The sequence below is a fragment of the Kryptolebias marmoratus genome, linkage group LG2, assembly GCF_001649575.2.
Source record: "Kryptolebias marmoratus isolate JLee-2015 linkage group LG2, ASM164957v2, whole genome shotgun sequence".
Lineage (NCBI taxonomy): Eukaryota > Metazoa > Chordata > Actinopteri > Cyprinodontiformes > Rivulidae > Kryptolebias > Kryptolebias marmoratus.
In genome coordinates this window covers 21,170,604-21,191,608 of record NC_051431.1, presented here as the reverse complement: position 1 = coordinate 21,191,608, position 21,005 = coordinate 21,170,604, and the positions used below count along the sequence as shown (strand labels likewise).

Genomic DNA, 21,005 nt, shown 5'->3' with positions numbered 1-21,005 from the left:
CAGGTTTTAATGAAGCTTTCAGAAAGTAATCATTGGATGTACATCTATAACAGATTAACTTTTGGAGTAAATCCAATCCAAGATAGACGCCACAGCTAATCGACTATAGCAAACACAAAAATGGTGACAACTCAGTACGTTTTACAGATATAAAGCTAAAACTGATGTGGTAGTAGCCAAAAGTTAACACATACTCTAAGTGTGATATCTCACAATATTGCATGAGACTGTACTTAATGTTAATTTCAAGGTTTGACCAAAACAACTACATCTACCCTATTTCTCAACACGAGATGATCTTAGTCTAAAACTCCCACGTTAAAGGTGGTGGGCGACATGCATTCTTTCAACTTCTTTTAAAATGAACAGCAGAGTCTGTATGTGGACTCTGCACAGAGCTAGAGGTGGAGTCCGTGTTACAGGAGCCCGTTATAGAAATCACCTCTTGTGAAAAAGGAAATGCCCTTAAAGGGAGTGGACCCAGTGTTCCTGCCAGTCCAAATACCTGGTGCTGAGAACCAGGAAGACTGGGGTCGGGGGTGACGGAGCAGAATCTTATCTGGCCTCGGCCGTTGGTCTATTAGTTTGAAACTGGGCGAGAACAAGCACTCAAAGCCTGGTGACTCTCACCGCTGGAGGTGGATAGAGAGAGAAAGGCAGAGGGCATTCTCTGACACTTATCACACTGAGTATTTCCTCTGGCCCATGCCTCCATCGGGCCCCTCATCCTGTGAGCAAGGCTATCACTGTTATTGCAGTCCTTTCGCTCCACTCTGGTGGTGACACTTTATAGCAATTGTAAAGGATGACTTTTCTCTTTCTTTCTTTCTTTCTTTCTTTCTTACAGATACCCAGCCTTCGCCTGTTCAAGTCATGTCAGCACAAAGTAATGTTTTTAGAGTGAAAAGGTATCAGGAGGAAAGAGACAGTCATCCTGAGCATTGTTTTTGGAAACTCTGCTCAGCTACGAGAGGTCTCGTTTGATGGATACGTATCGGGCTTTTTTACCCGTTTGTTTTTGTTGCCTCCAGCGGTGAGAGTCCTGTAACATTTCATTAAATAGTTATTGCCCGTTGCCAAAGGTGAAGGGACCAATAATGTTTGTGCCCATGTCTGTGTGTACGCATGTGTTCGTTTGTCTGTACAGTTAGCAAATATCTCATAAATCAGCTGGACTAATTTGAATGAAACTTTTAGAAAGCAGTGATTGGGTGGGCATCTAAAACTGACTGCCTTTTGTAGTCAACTCAGTTCAAGGTGGCCGCCACAGCAAAACAATCCTAGCAAACACAAAAAATGACTGTAACTCAGTCAGTTTAACAGAGACTGAGGTAGAATTTGGTGTGGTAGTAGCTGAGACTCATCACCAAATTATACTCTGAATGCTAACTGACAGCATGAGATCTGTGTTTAAAACTTTGCCAATAACTTTTGGAATCAACTTTGCCTGTTTGTTAGAAAAATGCCTAACATCTTTCTGTCTTTCTGTTACACTTACACTTATATTAATTTAAGTTTTACTGCACCACTTGTTTTGCTGATGACCTACATTTGATAGCGACAGTATTGTCAAATAGATGGTGTCCATGATGAGATGTGAGTTTTTAATTCAGTGGTAGCCTCTTTGGTCTCTCTTTAACCTTTTGTCAGACTTTCTGCCAGCTGATTCAGTCATGCACATCCACTCATTTCCACTCCAGTATACTGTGAGGCAGCCAGCCTTCAGTCTGCCATCTACTGTAAGTACACATTGTTGCTCCAGCACCTGCCCGTGATCCCTTTCCATCCAATAAACAGCCTCATTCACGTCTCCTCTCCTATAATCACAGTATGTGAAATCTGTTCAGACCTCTGCCTCTATAGAAGCAAAACAAAACAAAACAAAACAAAAAAATAACCAGCACTCCGGTTTGGTCCAGATTGTTAATACGCCTCTGTTCCCTGAGCTCGTCTGTGTTGTCACAGCGTTCAGGTAGCAGCCGTGAAAGGCACAATCTGCTGCGGCTCGGTACGGTTCATTTTAACGACACAAAAGCTGCACCTGCCCGGAGCTTTGTCATTTGCAATCAGTCACTGCAGCCGCTTTGGTTTCCTGAGCACTCCAGTTTGTGAAGTGTGCGGGCTCTTTGTCTGTGTTTGTTTTTTATTTGCGTCTCTGAATTGGCAGGAATTGTGATCAGGGTTGGCAATTAGTGTTGCTGCTTTCAGTTGATTTTTATTTTATTTATATCTAGTGAAACTGTTTCTATTTTCTCCCTAAATGGACAACGTTGACATGTGTGTTCCAGTCAAATTTGAACATTTCAGAAATTTTCTATCTGAATTCTTTTCTTTTAAATTGGATCGACATGAGATGCCATGACTTTGTCCACGCAAAACATCTGAACTGACAATCTGTATTGAGAATTTTAAACAAATTCAGTGTGTTTATTCAACCTGTGACACATTAGGTGTTTAAAACTGACTTCAGCTGACCAACATAACCCTTTCCCCACATCCTCAGATGAATTTGTTTCTGAGTGGACACACACACACACATCCACAAACACACAAATCACTCCCCTTTTTTGGCTTCCATCTCATGGCATACAGAATTTTTTACCCCAAGGGAATCTTTCCCTAACAGAATCTTGCTCCGAGGGAAATGTTCCCTAACAGAATCCCCATCAAAAGGAATTCTTCCACAAAAGAACCTTTCCTAAGGAAACTTTTCTCTAACAGAATATTATTCAAAGGGAATCTTTTCCACAAATTGTATGTTTCCCCTAATAAAATCCTCTGCCACGGGAAGCTTTTCTAAACAAAATCTCTTACTCTAAAAAAACTCTTTTCTTGATAAGACTTATTGACATTTGCACAAACAGTCCCAACATTTTTTTTAATCATACATGAACCATTTCTTGTAGCCCTGATATATAAAACTTTTTGACATCTTGCTCACAATTCATTCCGTGGCAGCAAATGCTATACTGGTATTAGACACAAATAACATATACAGCATATAAAAAACAAACACGATCTAATATTTATACTAGCCATAAGAAAACAACTTGATAAAAAAGACCTATCACAACATTAGGTGAATATAAATGTATTATTGTGAATATATATTCAGATATTTTGTGGGGCTCATGTTGACCAAACAAACAAACAAACAAACAAAAAAACTAGTGAACAAGCAGTGAACATAGCAAGGGGGTTAATTACACTCAAATATTAGAATCAGGCCTAGAAAATAATAATAAAAAAGAGTACCTTCTTTGGCAGCCAGACGTGGGGAGGGGTCTGTGTGAGATGGTGTATTGTAGGATAACGATGAGCTACCTGGAATGAGACAAAAAAAAAGTATATAGTGAGATCCTTGTGGATCTAAACAAACAAAACATGTAGGAAAACCTGAATAAGAAAATGAGTCTTCATCGTGTCCATAAAAGCACTCAGTAATCATTTAAACCAATAAAGTTCAGCATTACCAACTTACTTTAAATGTTTGCTGAAAAATATGAGACCTTGCAGAATTTGGATGGTACTCAGAATAAATTTGCATGAATTAAAATAGTGTTCATGGCAACCTCAGTGCACACACAAAAAAGCTCCAGAACCTTAATAGTGACCAGCAGGTGGCAGCAGAGAGTTCAGCTTCTTTAATATTAAGCTGCACACTGAAATTGTTTTCATTTCCTGACATGTTTTGCTGTTTTTCCTTATTTAAACAATGACAACAAAAACAAGCATTCATGTCAAGTATTGTTAGCCACGAAATAAAAGCAAACAAAGCCCAAAGCCAGACCTCAGAGTGTAAGGAAAATCTCCAGAGCCCCCTGAGCACTTTTAGTCCAAGCGCTGCTCCTGGGAGGCAGGAGTCCTCATATGGCTGCCTGTTCCCTTCACCTTATGGAGCGGAGAACTCTGCACTGCATTCCTCCACTTACTCAGGCACCCTGGGCGGCACCAAAATGCTCTCTTAATTTTAGCTGCCCCCAGGCATAAATCAGCGAGTGGAAAAACAGACCCAAAAAAAAAAAAAAAAGAATCCACAGAGAAAACACGAGAGAAGAAGTCGCTGCGCATGGAGAGCGTGGCGCAGATTTAACTCTGAGACAGCTGAGCGGGGAGGATACCTCTTTCTGAATGGAGCAGTTTCAAAGACAACTTTGAGGACAAATGGAAAGGAAACTCCTGCAGGTATGCCGTGAAGGGACCTTACCCAACAACCTAAATTGGCGTCGGTGGTGGGGCCCATCGTGGTGAACTCAGAGTCTGTTTTTTTAAGGGGGAGGGAGGGATGGAGGTAGAAGAGTGGGGTGCTCCACAGATGAATTCTAACCTTCTCAAATCACCCCTCCCAGCTCTACCTTCTCCATGGCACCCCCAAGGGTCTGGGTCTAGTTTAGAAAGCCGGGGGCCTCAGAACAGGAGAGCCATTGTGCGAGGAAGGGTCCCTGCACAGCAATCAAAAGCAGCTCCGCGTACAAAAATAATTCCTCACGTGCAGTGTAAGCACACAGGGCAGAATGAGCCACCGAAGCAGTGTCTTTGAGATGGGGGGAGGGGGGTACATGAGAAGGACAAACAGACAGGGAGCGACGGGAGGAGGAAAAGGACTTTTAACCCTTCTCCTACTGTGCGCCACATATGTGGGCTGACCCAGACGGGCAAACAAGCAGCATCGCAGAGAAAACCTCAAAACCATCCCGCAGAGAAATCCAGGCGTCCCTGGCAGCAGCCAGGGAGCGAGAGCAAGCGAGACGGAGGGGGGAGACCACAGGCTGGCTGCTCGGCGGAGGCAAGCGCTGGCCGTGTCAAGCATTTATTTGCGCTGCCTCTTCCTGTCTCAGAAAACAAAACACAACTCCCGGTAATCTGAGGGCACAGAGTGTGGAGGACTGGCTGGCGCTGGGGGACCTCCGAGGCCCACGTCTTCTCACTTCGCTTCTTCAGTTACATCTGCTCAGAGTCTGTTAGATTACATAACATCCACAAACAATTTTCTTTGCTCCCCTTCCTTTGACTGATGGCTCCTTCGAAAAGCCCTGTCATCCAGCCTGACATGCCCGTAAAGTGGACAGATATTTGTCAGGCCTTGCTTAGCGCTGTCTTGGACCCCCAGAAGGTCCCTGTTGTTTATTCTGTGAAGCTACAAAATACCATGTGGTTTGAGGTTTGACAAAAAAAACTCTTGCCACCCAAAAGAGAACACATTTTAGCTGTCAGTCCCTTGTTAAAGGACAAAACCTGCCTTTTTTTTAATCTCATAACGAAGGTAAGAAGCATCTGAAAGTCCTGAGAAACAAAGAATTTTCCACTGCCCTTGAAACTGATCGATTTGAGCAATTCCTCTGCTTATGAACTCACTATAAAAAGGCTATTATATTAAAATTGTGTAACATATTGAAAAAGAAATTACACTACTTTCCTAGTTCCAGAAAGGCCTCTAGGAAAAACCAAGATTGTTATCTAATATTTTCATAGCGTGTGCCTGGTTTCTCTGCGGCAGCGTTACAGACTCCGCCCTGCCGTTATTATCTCTGCTGTTCGAGCTGGGCTTGTCGTCTGCAGGTGTGGAAGGTGGAAAGGATTTCGGCTTCCATTCAGTAAGGCAGATGCAGTCATTCTGCCAAGGTCTCTGGTTTTTGTGGCGGATGAATGTGCACCTGATAAGGAGCAACCTTTTAATGAATCCTCCACTCGAGCTCCAAAAACTGCAAATAATCGCCTGGGAATGGCTCCAAAAAGGCCGTCCTACTTTGCAAGAGAAACGAACACACACATATCCACTTCTAAAAAAGCGCTTTAGTCCTATTATGGTTCTTTTTTTTTTAAACGTTTATTACACAATACACAGGGTAAATTGTCATATACATCAAACCAAAAGTTCAGCAATTTTGAAATGAGGTTTTGTGGAAAAGTTAATTAGTAAATTAACTTTTTTTCCAACGGCCTCAGATGAGAGTTTGGTTTTGATCAGACAAGCTAACAGCTAGCCGTAGTGGGGCCAAGACCAAAACAAATTCTGTCTTAAAAAAGCTCATTCGTTTAAACACTATTTTATGATTCATTACATTGCTTTCAGTTTCACATTAAAGGGTTATTTACTTAGAATTCCTCAGATATTTTTCAGCGCTAACAGCAGCAGCTAGCTGTAGTACTTCCAGCATAAATATCACAATCATCTGCTGGAATAACAGTGTATTGCAAAATTAAGAGCAATGTTAAGTTATGTCCTAGTGTTCACACGAACTGCAATGAAATTTTTGAGATTTTAGTTTTTTAAAAATGGCAGAAACTCACTTTACTCTTGGCTCTGCTTGCACTAGCTGTTAGCTGGTCACAATTAAACATTTAATTCTCCAAACTGAGTTTGTTCAAAGAGCTATCTAGAACAGGAAAGATAAGAATGATTTAAATCCAAGTTATTTGAGTGACAGGTGGCTCTGGATATACAGACTGTCTCCATGTTCCCCATCCCTCTCCTGTCATTTCTGCCTTCACAAAACACAACATGGTGATGTGAGGGTCTGAAGCAGCGGTCCTTTAATCTGCTGCTTCAATCATAGGGTTTATGTTCATCTTCCATATATAGCAGCACGAGTCCAGCCTACCTACTGATGGAAAACAAAACAAGCACACGTTTTGCAGTACAGCCCTCCGTGGTTAGCACATTGAGCAATCAGTAAATAAATAAAAAAAGAGGCAAAGTTTAACGGGTGGAATATAATTACTGAATCTCACTTTTCTTATTACTTGAAACTGAACGTGGTGCGGCTAAAAAGGGGGGAAAATAAATGCTGTGACTGGGAATGCATTTGAAATTCAAATGTACTCCACATCTGTCTTACATCTCACCACACTGCTTCCTTCCAAATTCTCTTATTATGCAGACAAATGACAGAACTATCTTTTTTTTTCTTTCTTCTTCTTCTTCTACAGGCCTGAGCTGACAGAGGTAAAGTGATATTAATGTAGTAGAAGCTGTGCAGGATGTATGACAACCTGAGTAAACTTGGCACAGAAATGACATTCCATGTCTCACCAAGAGCCAAAACTGTTTTCTGGGAATCTAAAAAAAGGCCACACCTGAGACTTCTTTAGGTTTGACCACAAGGACCGGGGATGTTTTTGGAAGTAACATGTCGTATATGATGTCTCCTGACGTGTCGGAGGGGGAAAACGTCGGACACACTCTCGCGAACGGTATTAGCAGCCGTGAAGAAGCGCCAGCCTTAGCAACAAACACACGCCGAACTCTGTTTTTGTTCTCACCTTTACAGACTTGAGCATGAACTGAATGAAGTTGGTTTCTCCTTCTAATTAAAAGGCCCAGAGACAGAGCTGTTTTTGTCAAACCTAGTTGGGGACAATCTGCTTGATCTCAGGCAATATTGTTACTGTCAGTGAGAGTGTGTTGTTAATAACTCTCAGCTACTACCACACGAAGGTTTAGTTCAAAATCTGCAAAATTTTATTAGGATATAGCCAGTTGTGCCTCTAATGTCAATTATCTGTGGTGGCCATCTTGAATTAGGTTGACTCCAAAAGTTAATTGATTCTTCATGTAAACACTAATATACTTTCTGAAAGTTTCATTCAAGTCTGCGCAGTGGTTCTTGAGATCTTTTGCTTATACTTCATGGCAAAGTTTTAAGAACAAATCTTAAGCGATCAGTGAGCACTCCGTGTAAAAGCTGGGCATGACACACAGACACAGGCAAAAACAGTTTTGGCAGTGGGCGATAAATTATTGTAAAGTCACAGAAACCTCCAAATAAAATCTTTAAACAGTGGGTCAGACATTTTAATCGGCTTCTGTCTGAGTGCGAGACCTGAATCGTAACCTAACCACAATTATTCAGCTACGACCACAATATCACCCTTTGACTTAAACCAGCTGTAGAACCCAGGGGGCGCACTATCCAGTGTGCACTAAGTGTCGGCTCCAAGCTCAGACAAACAGAGGGGGCTGCGTAAGACAGGGTATTTTGCATAAGACCTTTGCCAACTCAAGCATGTGGATCACTGAATTGGTAAGAACCTTTGTTAACAGCAACCGCCTCCGGTGTACTGTTGGTCAACAGGGTGCTGATGGAAAATGTGCCACTAAAACTATGCAGAGGGTTGGTGTGACGGAGGAGGATGGCAGGGACAGTGAGGTGGAGGCAGATGGTCCACTGTGGTGACCCCTATAAGGAGCAGCCAACAAAAGATTAACTTAAACCATCCACAGAAGGTAGGCTGAATGAAAGACAACTGAAATCAATTAAGACTGCCCCTCAGGCGAGAGGCAGAACATCTTAAAGAATCAACAAATGAAGTTCAGTTGCCTTAGATTCAACCTGCTAGGATTATCATGCCCTGGGTGACTGAGAATTCACACCAGTGGAGAACAAATGATGTGCCATCGGTACAACTTCTCCAACCCAAAGTCCTCTGAGATTCTGCGGGAGGCAGACCATAATTTCTCCAAAAGCTAAGCTGTCATTGCTTCTTTTATTGATGCTGGTTGGTTGAAAGGCTCTGCCTGAACAAAAGCTTCCAAGTCTTTTATAGACGTTTAAATGGGTCAAATTGTAAAAGACGTTTGTGGCCGATTCTACTCTTTGTCAATTCATCAAGTGAGCCCCCCCTTTGGCATCGAAGGATGTTTTTCGTCGTTCTCGAAGAAACTGTTTGGATGAAAATAAAAGCAAATGTTTCTTTTGTCACTGGAACAAAGACGGTAATTATGAACAACTTCATATTGGTTTGAACTGACCTCCATGGCAACCCAAACCTCACAAGTAACAGCTGCCTAAAGTGAACCGCAACCAGCAGGGGTCAAAGGTTCAGGATTTTCTAGTTATTCGTTAATACGTCGTAACTCTTACCCAAATCTGACAGCGTACCAGTATGAAAATCCTTGCATACTAAGGTCCCGAGGAAAGTCATTCTGAAAGTCTACCTTCTGTTAAAGCTAAAACTAATCTCTGCCACTTTAATAGCATCTGCTTCGGATCCACGTCGACTTATGCTATTGTGATATGGACGCAAATTCCTGTAAATCTAAGTGTCTGAGCCCCAGCAGCCAAGTGAGCAGCCACAGACTGTTTTGCTACGGTGGCTAACAGCAGACAGCTAAAGGGCGCTGGGCCAGGCTGTAGATCCCCTCTGCACCGGTGATAATCTGCCAATAGAAAGGACTAATGCAAGGGGAGCTCAATAAAAATGCTGTGAGGGGGAAAGATTGGAAGGAGTGAGTGAGAGAGTGAGAGCTCCGGAGCTCCCTTTTCCCCTACGCAGCCTGCGAGCCCAGATGTTTATGGTCTGTATAAACTATTGAGGTCCCGAGAATGTCCCCCCACTCTGAAGAGAGGCAGCAGCGATGCAGAAGCCCAGACTTATCACTCTCCCTTTCCCCCCCTCTCCGTCTTAACTGCCTGACTGTAAATCCATCCAGGCACACAGGCAGCGGCGACAGCTGGGAAACAGAGCTATTGCTCTTCTCCAACAGCTCTCAGTCATTTCAAACCGTTTCCACACATAAAAAAATAAAAGATTTGCCTCAGATGCCACCACAGCAAAGACGTCTTACCAAACACAAAAATGCGTATAACTCAGTCGGTTTTACAGATATCCAACTTATACTCTGAGCGCTAACTGACTGTGTGAGATCGGTGTTTATATTTGACATTATCTATTGGAGTCAGTTCTGTCTGTCTGTTATCAAAACATCTCATGAACCACTGGGCATACTTTAATGAAATATTCAGGAAAAATTCATTAGATGGACCTCTACAACGGATTAACTTTTGAAGTCAATCCAGTTCAAGACGCCTGCCACAGCCAACTGACCTTAAGAAACCCAAAAATGTCTATAGTTCTGTCAATTTTACAAATATTGTGAAAAAAGTTGGTGTGGTTGCAGCTGAGACTAATGCACAACAAACACTTAAAGTGCTATTTATTGCACAAAAGCTGTGCTTTAAAACTTAGTGTTAACTAATGCAGGGAAATCTGCCTGTCTGTTATCAAAATATTTCATGAACCACTTGACGGATTTTAATGAAACTTTCAGAAAGTAATCATAGGATGAACAACTACTACTGACTAACTTTTCAAGTCAACCCGATTGAAGACGGCCACCACATCTAATCAACGTTAGCCAACACAGAAATGGCTATAATTCCCTCAGTTTTACAGATAATAAACTATATTTGTTTAAAACTCTGGCATGAGGTGGCGATTAATATGCGTTCCTTGAAGGACTGCTAAGTTTATAAAGTTATTTAGTTTCATTCCCTGTTTCTCATGCTAACAACCTCCTGTTGTTATCCTCAAATAACTGCCATATAATGTAGCCTATCTGTCAGGAAATGATTCCTTCGTCTCGTCTCTGCTATTAAATTTCTTTAGAATTACAGCAGATCAGCTTTCGGTGTTCAAACTTCTTCGCCTCTCCAGCTCTCCTCTCCTCAGAAGACACAGCCTCATGCTGTCTGAGGTTCGCCTCGCCGCTCCGCTTCCAGCACATGTGGTATCACGGCGACCTACATGGGTGCGATAAAACAAACAGTCCGCGGTCCCTCCCTGACAGACTAATTTGAACAAATTCTCAAATTGCGCCCCCAAATTGAAAGCACATTGTGGCGTGGGCGGCCATCGCTCATAAGAATCTGGATAAATGGCCGACAACAAGGCCAAAATAGCGCTCGTTACTGTATACGCAGCTGGGACAGATGTTGAGCTCGCGGCCCGCAGTCGCACCGGCGTGGGCGTCTGAGCAGCGTTGCTGTGCGTGACGTGGCAAGGAGCTGTTTTTGTTACGGCACCGGCTATAGGGTGGGGGAACTTGGACCCTGCTCGCTGCCAAGCGTATGTATGAGCCCTGATGAAGCTGAGGAATGTTAATCAACCGGCCCCAGACTCACACATGGTGAGCACACATGTGGATGGAACTATGATGATGATGATGATGATTGCACCATCAATTTTTTTGAGGATTGGGGCTAATATCTGCGAATGGAGCGTGCATGACCTGTAATCACTAATACTTCCAGGGTTTACCTCAGCTCCCCCCTCCAGCACCCCCTCCATTCTTTTCCTTTTTCTGTATCCTGGAAGCTCGCCTGAGCTCCAGCTCTTCTCGGTGAAGCCAGAAGTCTATTTTATGAACAAGGCTATTTTCTTGGTTATGATTTTTTTGTTTGTTTGTTTGTGTCATGGGAAGAGAATGGCTGGAGTTTTCAAATCGCCAGCCCCCTATAGTCAGCTGTAGCCTGGCCAAGCCCACCTTCTCCTTCTGCATCTCCATCTCGTTATCGCCCGCTGCTGAAAGGCAACGTGTTTGTGTGTGTCCGTTACCAAAATAAAATCACTTAAACCACTGGACAGATTCTAATGAGACTTGCAGAAACTAATCACTGGATGTTCATCAACAACTGCTCAGCATTTGCAGTCAACCCAATTCAAGATGGCCGCCACAGCCGACTGACCATAACAAACACAAAAATGGCCGTAACTCAGTCAGTTTTACAGATCTTCACCTCGGATTTGGTGTGGGAGTAGCCGAGACAAATCCCCAAGATGTAATCTGAATGCTAACAGATTGGATAGGATCTATGGTTGAAATTCTGCGATTAACTGTTTGGTGATAACTCAGTCTGTCTGTTAGCAAAATATTACATGAACTACTAGATGGGTTTAAATGAAACTTTAAGGAAATAACCATTGGATGTAGCTAAACAATTTATTAACTTTTGGAGCCAGCCTAATTCAAAATGACTGATGCAGACAAAGGATTTTAGGAAACACAAAAATGGCTTTACCTCAGTGAATGTTACAGCTATTGAGCTAAACTTTGGTGTGGTAGCAGTGGAGAGGAGTCCACAACATGTACTCTAAGCACCACAAAGTGTGAAGCATCTCTTTCCTCAAAACACTGGCACTAAGTTTTGGAGTCAGTCCTGTTTGTCTGTTAGCAAACTATCTCATGAACCACCGGACAGATTTTAGTGAAACTCTCAGAAAGTAAGAATTGTTTGTACATTTAGCCAACATGATTCAAGACAGCTGCCACAGCTAATCGATCTTGGCAAACGCATAAATGGCTCTGACACTGTCAAGTTTACAGCTACTGGGCTAGAACTTCGCTGAGGTTCATAATCAACACGTACTTTGAGAACTAACACATTTCACAAGATCTCGCAATATTGCATGAGATGTTGCATAATGTAATTTACAAAGTTGGACCAGAACAGATGTAACGCCAGCCCTTCTCATCATAAGATGCTCTTAGTCTTTAGTAGTCAACTCTGACATGAAATACAGCAGGAAATACGTGTTCCTTTAAGTAATGCTAAGTCTTAAATGGTTCCTGTTGCTCTAAAGCTTTTGGTGTTATTAATATGTACTTTTCTTGCATCTACAGAGTTATGCCAAAACAGACCATTAAGCCTAGACATGGGAGAAGGATTTATTTTTTTTGACTGGCAGGAACAGATCCAAATTAATTTCAACATGCAAGCAAAGAGGATCCCTCTCCTGTCTCCAAAACACACAAGGTATAAATCAAAACCCGCTCAGAGTTGCGCCGCTTCAACCCCTGCAGCCGTTGGTCATTCTGAAAGCTGCTGTGCAGAGCGTGCCCAGCGGCGGTCAGACAGACCCGCCCGCCGCAGCGCTGCACAATGAGCCTGTTATTCTGAAGGCGAGCATCTCTCCCGGGCCAGACGCAGCGCGCTGAGAAAACTGTTGACACCCACAAAATACAGTTCCCATTACATCACATCAAGGTCCATCGCATTTTTTTTTTTTAAGGGGAAAAGTTAAATATAGTGGAGCTCGCAGCCGCTCCACCCAATGTTCTGTCATGATGTTCTGCAACAGCAGCAGAAGAAACTCGCGCTGTTCAGAAAAAAAAACTGAATCAGTTGTGGATTCAGACCACAGCCGCTCATACAGCCTCAGAGAACTGGATTTGTTTCCCCTCGAAAAAAAAAAGAAGAAAAACACACAAAGCAGGATGACTCCAAGGTAGAGTCTTCAAAGGTATGAGGCTCACATTTAGCTGCCTTCGTAGCAAATTGCAGCTCAGCGTTCTTCGCTGTGCTGAACATTGCAGGCCTCAGCTGCCTTCTTGAGGCGAAGCACCTGGCCTTCATCTTTCTGCGGCCCATTTGGAAGAGGGCGCTGCAAAGTGTACTGGGAGATGTAGATGATGCTTTTTTTGAGCGTAAAAGAAACTCTTTTAGCTTCCACATCTTTGATGCATGGCAGAATCCACATCATGGAGAAATGAGCTCCAGTAGAAACCATTTTACTGCCTAATGTGTACGATTTCTGTGTGCAGACAACTAAATGTACAGAAGGAACAATTTAGCAACAAAACTCCCTTTGACTGTCTCTTCTCACCTGGTGATCATGTAATATCTTGTCGCTGTGTGTTCATTTGTCTGTCTGCCAGCAAAATATTTTGTATGTTATTGAAAAGATTTATTAAATGTTTCTGAAAATTCATTCAGAAAAATTCTGAAGATGTACAGCTACAAGTCAACCCAATTCAACATGTCCGCTACAAACAGCTGACTTTAAAAAAACAAAACTAAATGGCTATAACTCAGTTGATTTTACATTCACTGAGCTAATATATGGAGGGGAGTACTCTTAGCACTGTCAAATCACACAAGATTTTTAGTTAAAAGTTTGTTCTGCAAGGCAGCGGGCGATATGCATTACTTAATGGAAGGCCAGCTTTGAATTCAAAAATCTTTCATTTTTTTCTTCAAATCTTAATCAGTCATCAACTGCTTTTGCCAGAGCACGAAATGTGCTCCACAGTCCCCGCCGACTGGCCTCGTTTCTTTTTTAAAACCTATCGTTGCGGCGCGCAGACTTACTTTCCCTGAGGTAATTAAGATGAGACAGAAGCACTTCTGCGTTGTACATGGAGGTGAGCCGGAGGAAGTCGTCCTTGTTCATCTTGCAGAGCTCCTTGCCGTCTGTGTTTTGGAACATGGACGTGTCGATCTCTAACAGGCCGTACTCCTTGATGGCCCACTCCAGCCACTGGCGCACGTGGTCCTGGGACCACAGGGATGGGTCTGCAGTTCAGACAGAACAAGAGAGTGGAGCTTTACAGACTGGATTAAAAAAAACCTTATTTATAGACAGTCAGGCTGGGAAATATTTTACATCTTGCTGAAGTGAAGTTGGAGGGGAGATGAGAAATGAATTTACTTTCAGTGACTGGCTCAAATAAGGAGAGAAGAATAAATAAAAAAAGAAACATTGGATGACTTTCCCAGAAGCTGATTGCTTTTTTTCAAGGTACATTACTGAGTGTACAGTTTTATTTATTTCCACATCTCTTCTTGTTATTGTTAACATGTTGTTCTCTAACCAAAATGAAACGAGATGAAATAAAAGTCGCAGATTTTAAGGGAATTCCTGATCTACCACAGCTTTGCACGCCAAAGTTTCAAACAAACACGTCATGCGATCTGTTTGGGCTCGGAGTATGTGATCATTTTGGCTCAGTGTCTGTAAAACTGACTGAGTTGTAGCCATTTTGTGTTTGCTAAGGTCAGCTAACTGTGGCGGCCATCATGAACTGAAGGTTCTGCCCAAAACATACTCTGAGCTCTGACAGATTGCACAACATCCTAAAACTTTGGCATGCAAGGAGGTTAAGGAATGCTACTATTGGGTCATGATTGTTTTAATCTCAATGTTGAAAATTTATTAATAAAAACATAGACCTAAACAATTTTTAAGTGCTTCTCGTTTGCTGCCAGAAAAATTATGCGATGTTCCTTTTAGTCCGTGTTAAGCTATGAATACAGTATTTATGTGCATGCTAGTAGCACATCATGCAGCATTATGTTCTGTAACAAGTGCACGCTCACATACTCACTAAAGCATGTATGAATATTTACGATGGACCTTTTTAATTCAGAAAAAATGCACATATTGCTGCGTATTGCAAAAGATAATGTTAGGTAAGGTATCTACATATCTCCATATATATATGGTCCCTTTTTTGGAACATACTGGAATTTATAAGGCTGGTAAAATGTTCATTTTTTAACACAATTTAGTAAAACTGCCTTTTTCTTTCATGCTTCACATTTTTAAAGTAAGCTTCAAAATGTATTTGTACTTACATTAAATGTACTTGTATTTAGACTTTTGAATCACTTTTTTAAATTAATGCACTGAAAGAAATCTGTTCTGCTAAAATTTTTGTTCCTTTATTTATTTATTTTTTTACTGATGTCATAACAATAAAAGTAATAACAGTCCACAGTAAAATTGTAGTGAGTGTAGAGAACAAAAAAATTATATTTTATGCCCATAAAGTCCAGATTGGTGTGATATTGTCAGATTTCCTTGATAATAAAAAAGACATATTCTTTATTCCAGAGGTCAAGGCGCAATTTCTCACCTGCAGGTACGATAACTCTCCGCTCATTGGTGGTCATGTTGGGGGGCGGGGCGTTCTTCTCATCCATGTAGCTTCCATAGGTCATTTGAGATGCGTCGTTGCCCCCCACCAGCTTATTACATTTGCCCACACTGCAGTCGACGGGAGACTCCCTGCTACACAAACACGCGCGGACACATACTTGTAAAAACACTATCAGCAGATAAAGTGGGTGTTGTTGAGTTTCCTCCGAAGAAAATTGACTTTGGCACGAGCTGCTCAGGCCCTAAGTCTGCCTCGCCAAGTGAATCAAAGATTAGAAGCGAAAGTGTTGCTTAGTTAGACCTGCCAAACTACAAATAACAACACAAGTGGGTCTCTAATATGTTTGATTTAAAATTAAAAAATAAAAAAAAACCAGGGTGGGGTGGTCTTGTTTTACCTGGATCCGTTCATGTGCTCATATTCTCTCTTGACATTGACCCTCACAGGCTGGTTGATCCACTCCTGCTGTGGGGGCAAGGGGTTGATTTTGTGGGTCTGGCCGTAGTCCTGTGTGCCAGATGCAGTCATATCTGTTTTGGGGAGAGGGGCAGCAGCAGCGTACGGAGGCTCAAATAAGGACTGGTCTTCACTCACCACAGAAAGCGCCTCCTGCAGGTAGAGGGAACAAATGTTGTTGTTTTTTTTTGGTTGTGTTATTTCATATATTGCAAGCAAATTTCACAAATTTGAATCCACTTTCCCTCTCACAGATTTAAAAAAAATAATAATTAAAAAAGAAAAAAAACATAATTGAACAACTTCTTACTTTCAGAAACTGATATGTTCTGTTCATGATGTTTGCAGGTCATTGCATTTTGTTTTTATTTACATTGTACACAATGTCCCAACTTTATTGGAATTAGGGTAAGTTTAAACAGGACACAGGAAGATCGACTTCACATGTCTGAACCAGAATTTTCATTTTTTTTAAACAATTTTGGCATATTCACAATTTAAGTTTAATGACTTGTTGAAGATTTTACCACAGAATGTTCAACTAGCAGTGGATGATGTCACAATCTTTAAAATATCCAAAAATTTCAGAAAGTTTCGTAAACAAACTCTTCTTACCCCAACAATTTTTTTTAGCACATGTACATCAAAACATAGGGATTTTTGTCACCTTTCATTCAGTGTGTCTCTCACTGCGATATGACTTAAAGTTGTTTTCTCACATCCACCCAGAATGCAGAAAGCACACAGCCAATGTCTCAAAGATTTCACTTGTATCTGAACTTTTTCTTCAAATCTAGAACTTAAGGCTCTATTTAACTTGATATATGTCTTGTATAAAACACTGTAGATGCCTAAAAATTTAGATGACTGTTTGTTTGGGGCTTACATTTTAGTCTGCGTTTCTTTCTGCCTTTGTTATTGGGTGTTATTGGGAGTCAGGGATTGACAGACATAGATGTGTGGTTACTATGGTGACCCCGATGAGCCACTGGCAGCAGCTTTTACATTTCTTTTTAATTTTGGTTTTCTTTATTCTTCTTCTACAGTTTGTACATCAAAACATCAGCATTTTGTCATCTTAGCTGGCTACACAAATAAGTCTTAAATTACTATTGGGCTTAAAAAGAAAGTGGACGTATGTTGGAATTTAGGGCAGTAGCTGCACTGGCATTCTTCAAAAATCCCTTAGAAATGTTTAAGTCTTTCAATTCAGATCAGAAACACCTATACTGAAGCTAAAAAGATGCAAAACAAATAACGCTTTTATGTTGTCCTTTGAAAATGTGCAAGCAGATTTCACAAATAATTATTTATGCCATCACAATCTTTGAATTGGACTTTCTCAGCCCCAGACAAACACGACTTGAGCCTCTAATCTGACACTACCCCGAAACCTGTGATGTTGAATTTTCAATCTCTTGTGTATTTTTGTTTACAGCAATTATGTGCAGTTATGGGACATATCACAGTCTGGGATCCTCAGTAGTTTGTGTACACAGCCCATGTTGGGACTGCAGCTTCCTGTTGATATGATAATTTGACTTCAGCCATGCCCACTGTGGGGTATCACATCACAGAGTTGTGAGATAAAACGCTACGATGGCCCCAGCTTTATGCACATTCCAGCTCAATAAGTACAGCAGCCATTAATGAGCAAACGCACTCAACTCAAACAAAACTCAAAAACTTGGCAATAATATTTTAATTAAAGGCCTAGCATTCAATTAAGGAATGCTTATAAACCGAAGCCTTTCATGCCAGAGTTTTATACTGTCTTATGTTGTGAATTGATGGAGTTGTAGGCATTTTAGACAAACCTTGAGAAAAAAACAACAAAAACATTACGTTCAATCTCATACAATGTTGCAATATCTTGCATTTTCTGTGAGCTCTTATTGTGAATGAGTCTCAGCTTCTACCAGATCGAGTTTTAGCTCAATATCTATACAATTCATTGAGAAACAGCGATTTTCGGATAAGCTAAAGTTGGTTAGCTGCGGTCGTCATTTTTTATTTGATTGACTTCAGAAGTTTATGAGTTGTACATGTACAGCCAGTGATTGCATTCTGAGAGATTCATTGAAATCCGTCAAGTGATTCGTGAGTTATTTTGCTAACAGACAAACAGGGTTAACTCCAACAGTTACTATTGAAATTTTGAGCAAAGATCTTGTGCAATGAGAAGCACCTGAAAAAAGTGTTTGTGAATCACACTTAGCAACCGTCACACTAAATTTTAACACAATATATGTAAAATGAACTGAATTATAGGCATTTTTGAGTTTTCTAAGGTCAGTTGCCTGTGGCAGCCATCTTAAATAGGGTTGGCTCCAAAAGTGAATTAGTTGTAAATGTACAGTCAATGATTATTTCCTGAAAAAATAATAAAAATCTGTTCATTGGAACATGAGATATTTTGCTAACAGACAGATAGCGTTGACTCCAAAAAGTTAAAGACAAATTAAGAAAAAAAAAATCCTGCTCAGGATTTGTTTTAGGGAATTGCCTCAGTCCCTAATACCAAATTTTAGGTCAATAACTTGGACTGAGTTACAGCCATGTTTGTTTTTTCTTTTTTTTAAATGATGAGTTGGCTGTGGCAGCCATCTTAAATTGGGCTGACTCCAAAAGTTAATCATTTGTAGATGCACATTCAATGATTACTTTATGTACATTTCATTAAATCTGTTAAACAGTGCATTAGATTTTTTGGTAACAGTCACAACACACAAACACACACACAGGAGCAAAACATTATCATTCATCTTCGCCTATTGAGGCGGGTGATAAATATTCCTGTGGTGTAATTGTTTCCTCACATGATCAGAGGCCTATTTTCATAATTTGACTGGATCCCCTGTCGAGTCTGGCTGCGTTCACGCTGTCTGTTGGGCTTCGCTCCACAGCTGAGAACTCAACAGGAGCAGTGGGGGGGTCGCAGCAGCACTGACCCCTCTGCTTCGGCTCAGCTGGAGCAATGTGCGTTTATTAAAGAAAACAAACGCCGAAACACGCGCGGCTGGCCAAAAACACTGTCTGCTGGGCTTCGACACGCTCCTTGTGTAACGTCTGAGACGTGAAACGCGGCGGGGCTTGAACTAACGGGAAAATGTTGCCACTTTAAAAGCAACATCCCCAGGTCGCTGCCAGTCGCCGCGTGTACAGCCTCGAAATCATTTGTTGAGTCAGGCGTTGTTTTAATGTTCAGCTTCTGGTAAAGGGGGGAAAAAAAATCACAAAACAAACAGAAAGAACAAACAATCAGGCGCAAGCTACGGTGAAATTATAACAATATGGGACTGAGGATTAGGCCTGGTTCTGATGTCCATCTGGATCTGATTGGATCTGATGGCACAGCTCAGACCGAGACGTGTCTAATCCCTGAGGACAGATGGATTTTATTCCAGCGGGCCACATATCTGCTTCAGGGGGGAAAGACTTAGTTGATATTCATTGATTCATATTTCCAACATGTCGCCGTTCCCTTCTGTGAAACGTTACTTTTATAAAAAGTAAAAGCCCTCTTCAGCTGCGGCTTCAGCGAGATCTGCAAATACGTGAACAGGAAGTTTTCCCTATTCCGCCGCTTGAATGAGAAAGATCTTTTTTTCTCTGCCGCAGATACTCACGTTTTCATTGGCACAACGTAATATTTAAAACAAAAAGAAATTGTACTGTAATGACAGCCTCGTGCGCTTTGTTGTGACACTAAAATGATTAAAATGGTGCTGAAATAGCTGCTTTATGAAGGACTGACTCAAACAATAAGGCTATTTTTGGAGCAAGTATAATTCGGAGGCCACTGCTTTACGCTGTGATGAACTTTTCAGGCCCTGTTTTGCTTTTTTCTAAACTCGGTAAACTGAGTTGAATACATTCCTTATTTGGAGCCAGTTCAATATGAACTATTTCACTTAAACTCAACTAAGTTAAGCTGAAAAAAGGGGAATTTAATGGTGGGCTAGCTGACTAGACATTTACACAGATTCCAAGTCATACTTATTCATTTTCTTAATTGTTTAGAACATGACATAACAAGTGAGTTAAAGCGACAAGGATGAGTTAAGTGAACAGGTCATTTTTATAGTGTAAAAATAAATATGGGATCCGTTTTTTGAGTAACTGTGAGGTTTTTAGACAGCACTGGACATTATTAATCAATGATGTACAAGACTTTTTCCTGGGCCGATGGGACAAATAGAAATTGGAGAAAACGGTTTAAAAATGCTGCTTTTGAGCTGTTTGAGCTGATTAAAAGAAGTTTGACTTTAGACATCTTTTTTTTTTTCCTTTTTTCCTCAGTGATTTTATTTTATGGGGAGATCCATCACTGGCAACAAGACGCCCTATCTGAGCGGAGCACAGCCGTTAGTCTGCAGATGATAAACTGCAAAAGAGTGAGGGAACGTCTCTTTGCGGCCTGATAAGCGCTTTTTCGAGCTATTTTGACCGTCGCACGTTATATTTGCAGACATATCAGCCTCTGCAAGCGGAGCCATGATTGGCAAGTGGTGTGTCTATCAAGATTGAAGTATTTTAGTTAAAATAGAAGCATCCCTTTGAGGAGGGGAGGCCGGAGAGGCTGAAAAAAAAAAAAAACTGGGCCAGTTTACTGTGTTTTCTCCCCCAGTATCTTTGAGAAACACACACAGAAAAACATGAGAACTAACACTTTCTGTCTGGATCATGATGTTGGCAGAGGATAATCTGTAAAATGTAACTTATTTTCATTTCTAAACAAACTTGTGGGAACCTTACCCTCAAACGACAACTTCTGGCTGTTTTTTTGCCTTTCCACAAACATTCATCAAACCCGTATTCTAGTTTTTATTTTACAGGGATGTGGCTACAGGGCGCACACACAAAAAAGAAGGGTGGTGGGTGGGGTGGGGGGCATCAGCTCTGTTGTGAAGCAGCAATTAGAAGCATTGTGTGAGTGTGACACCTGCTGGGAGCCACCTCTGCCTCTGTTTACATCAACCAAGTCCATCTATCCCCCCCCTACCCCACCCCTCCAGATCCAAGCTAGCCACAGGTGCGTCACGATGCGTCTGGAACAGGCTTTCACATCCAGACTGCACACACGTGTATCTGTTTGGCGTTTTTT

At 41.5% G+C, this 21,005-nt stretch overlaps 1 protein-coding gene across 6 annotated transcripts in view; it reads right to left on the bottom strand.

Moving 5' to 3' along the window:
- fli1 (Fli-1 proto-oncogene, ETS transcription factor) overlaps positions 1 to 21,005 on the bottom strand; it is a 39,284-nt gene that overhangs the window by 9,076 nt on the left and 9,203 nt on the right. For 4 of the 6 annotated variants that reach the window (XM_037980571.1, XM_017420088.3, XM_017420093.3 and 1 more), the window contains 4 exons: positions 15,840 to 16,051; positions 15,419 to 15,573; positions 13,872 to 14,075; positions 3,256 to 3,324 (listed from right to left, as the gene is read on the bottom strand). In XM_037980571.1, coding sequence (XP_037836499.1) covers positions 3,256 to 3,324; positions 13,872 to 14,075; positions 15,419 to 15,573; positions 15,840 to 16,051 — 640 coding nt within the window. The remainder of the gene's footprint in view (positions 1 to 3,255; positions 3,325 to 13,871; positions 14,076 to 15,418; positions 15,574 to 15,839; positions 16,052 to 21,005) is intronic. The other 2 variants (XM_017420092.3, XM_017420094.3) reach the window with 1 other exon arrangement.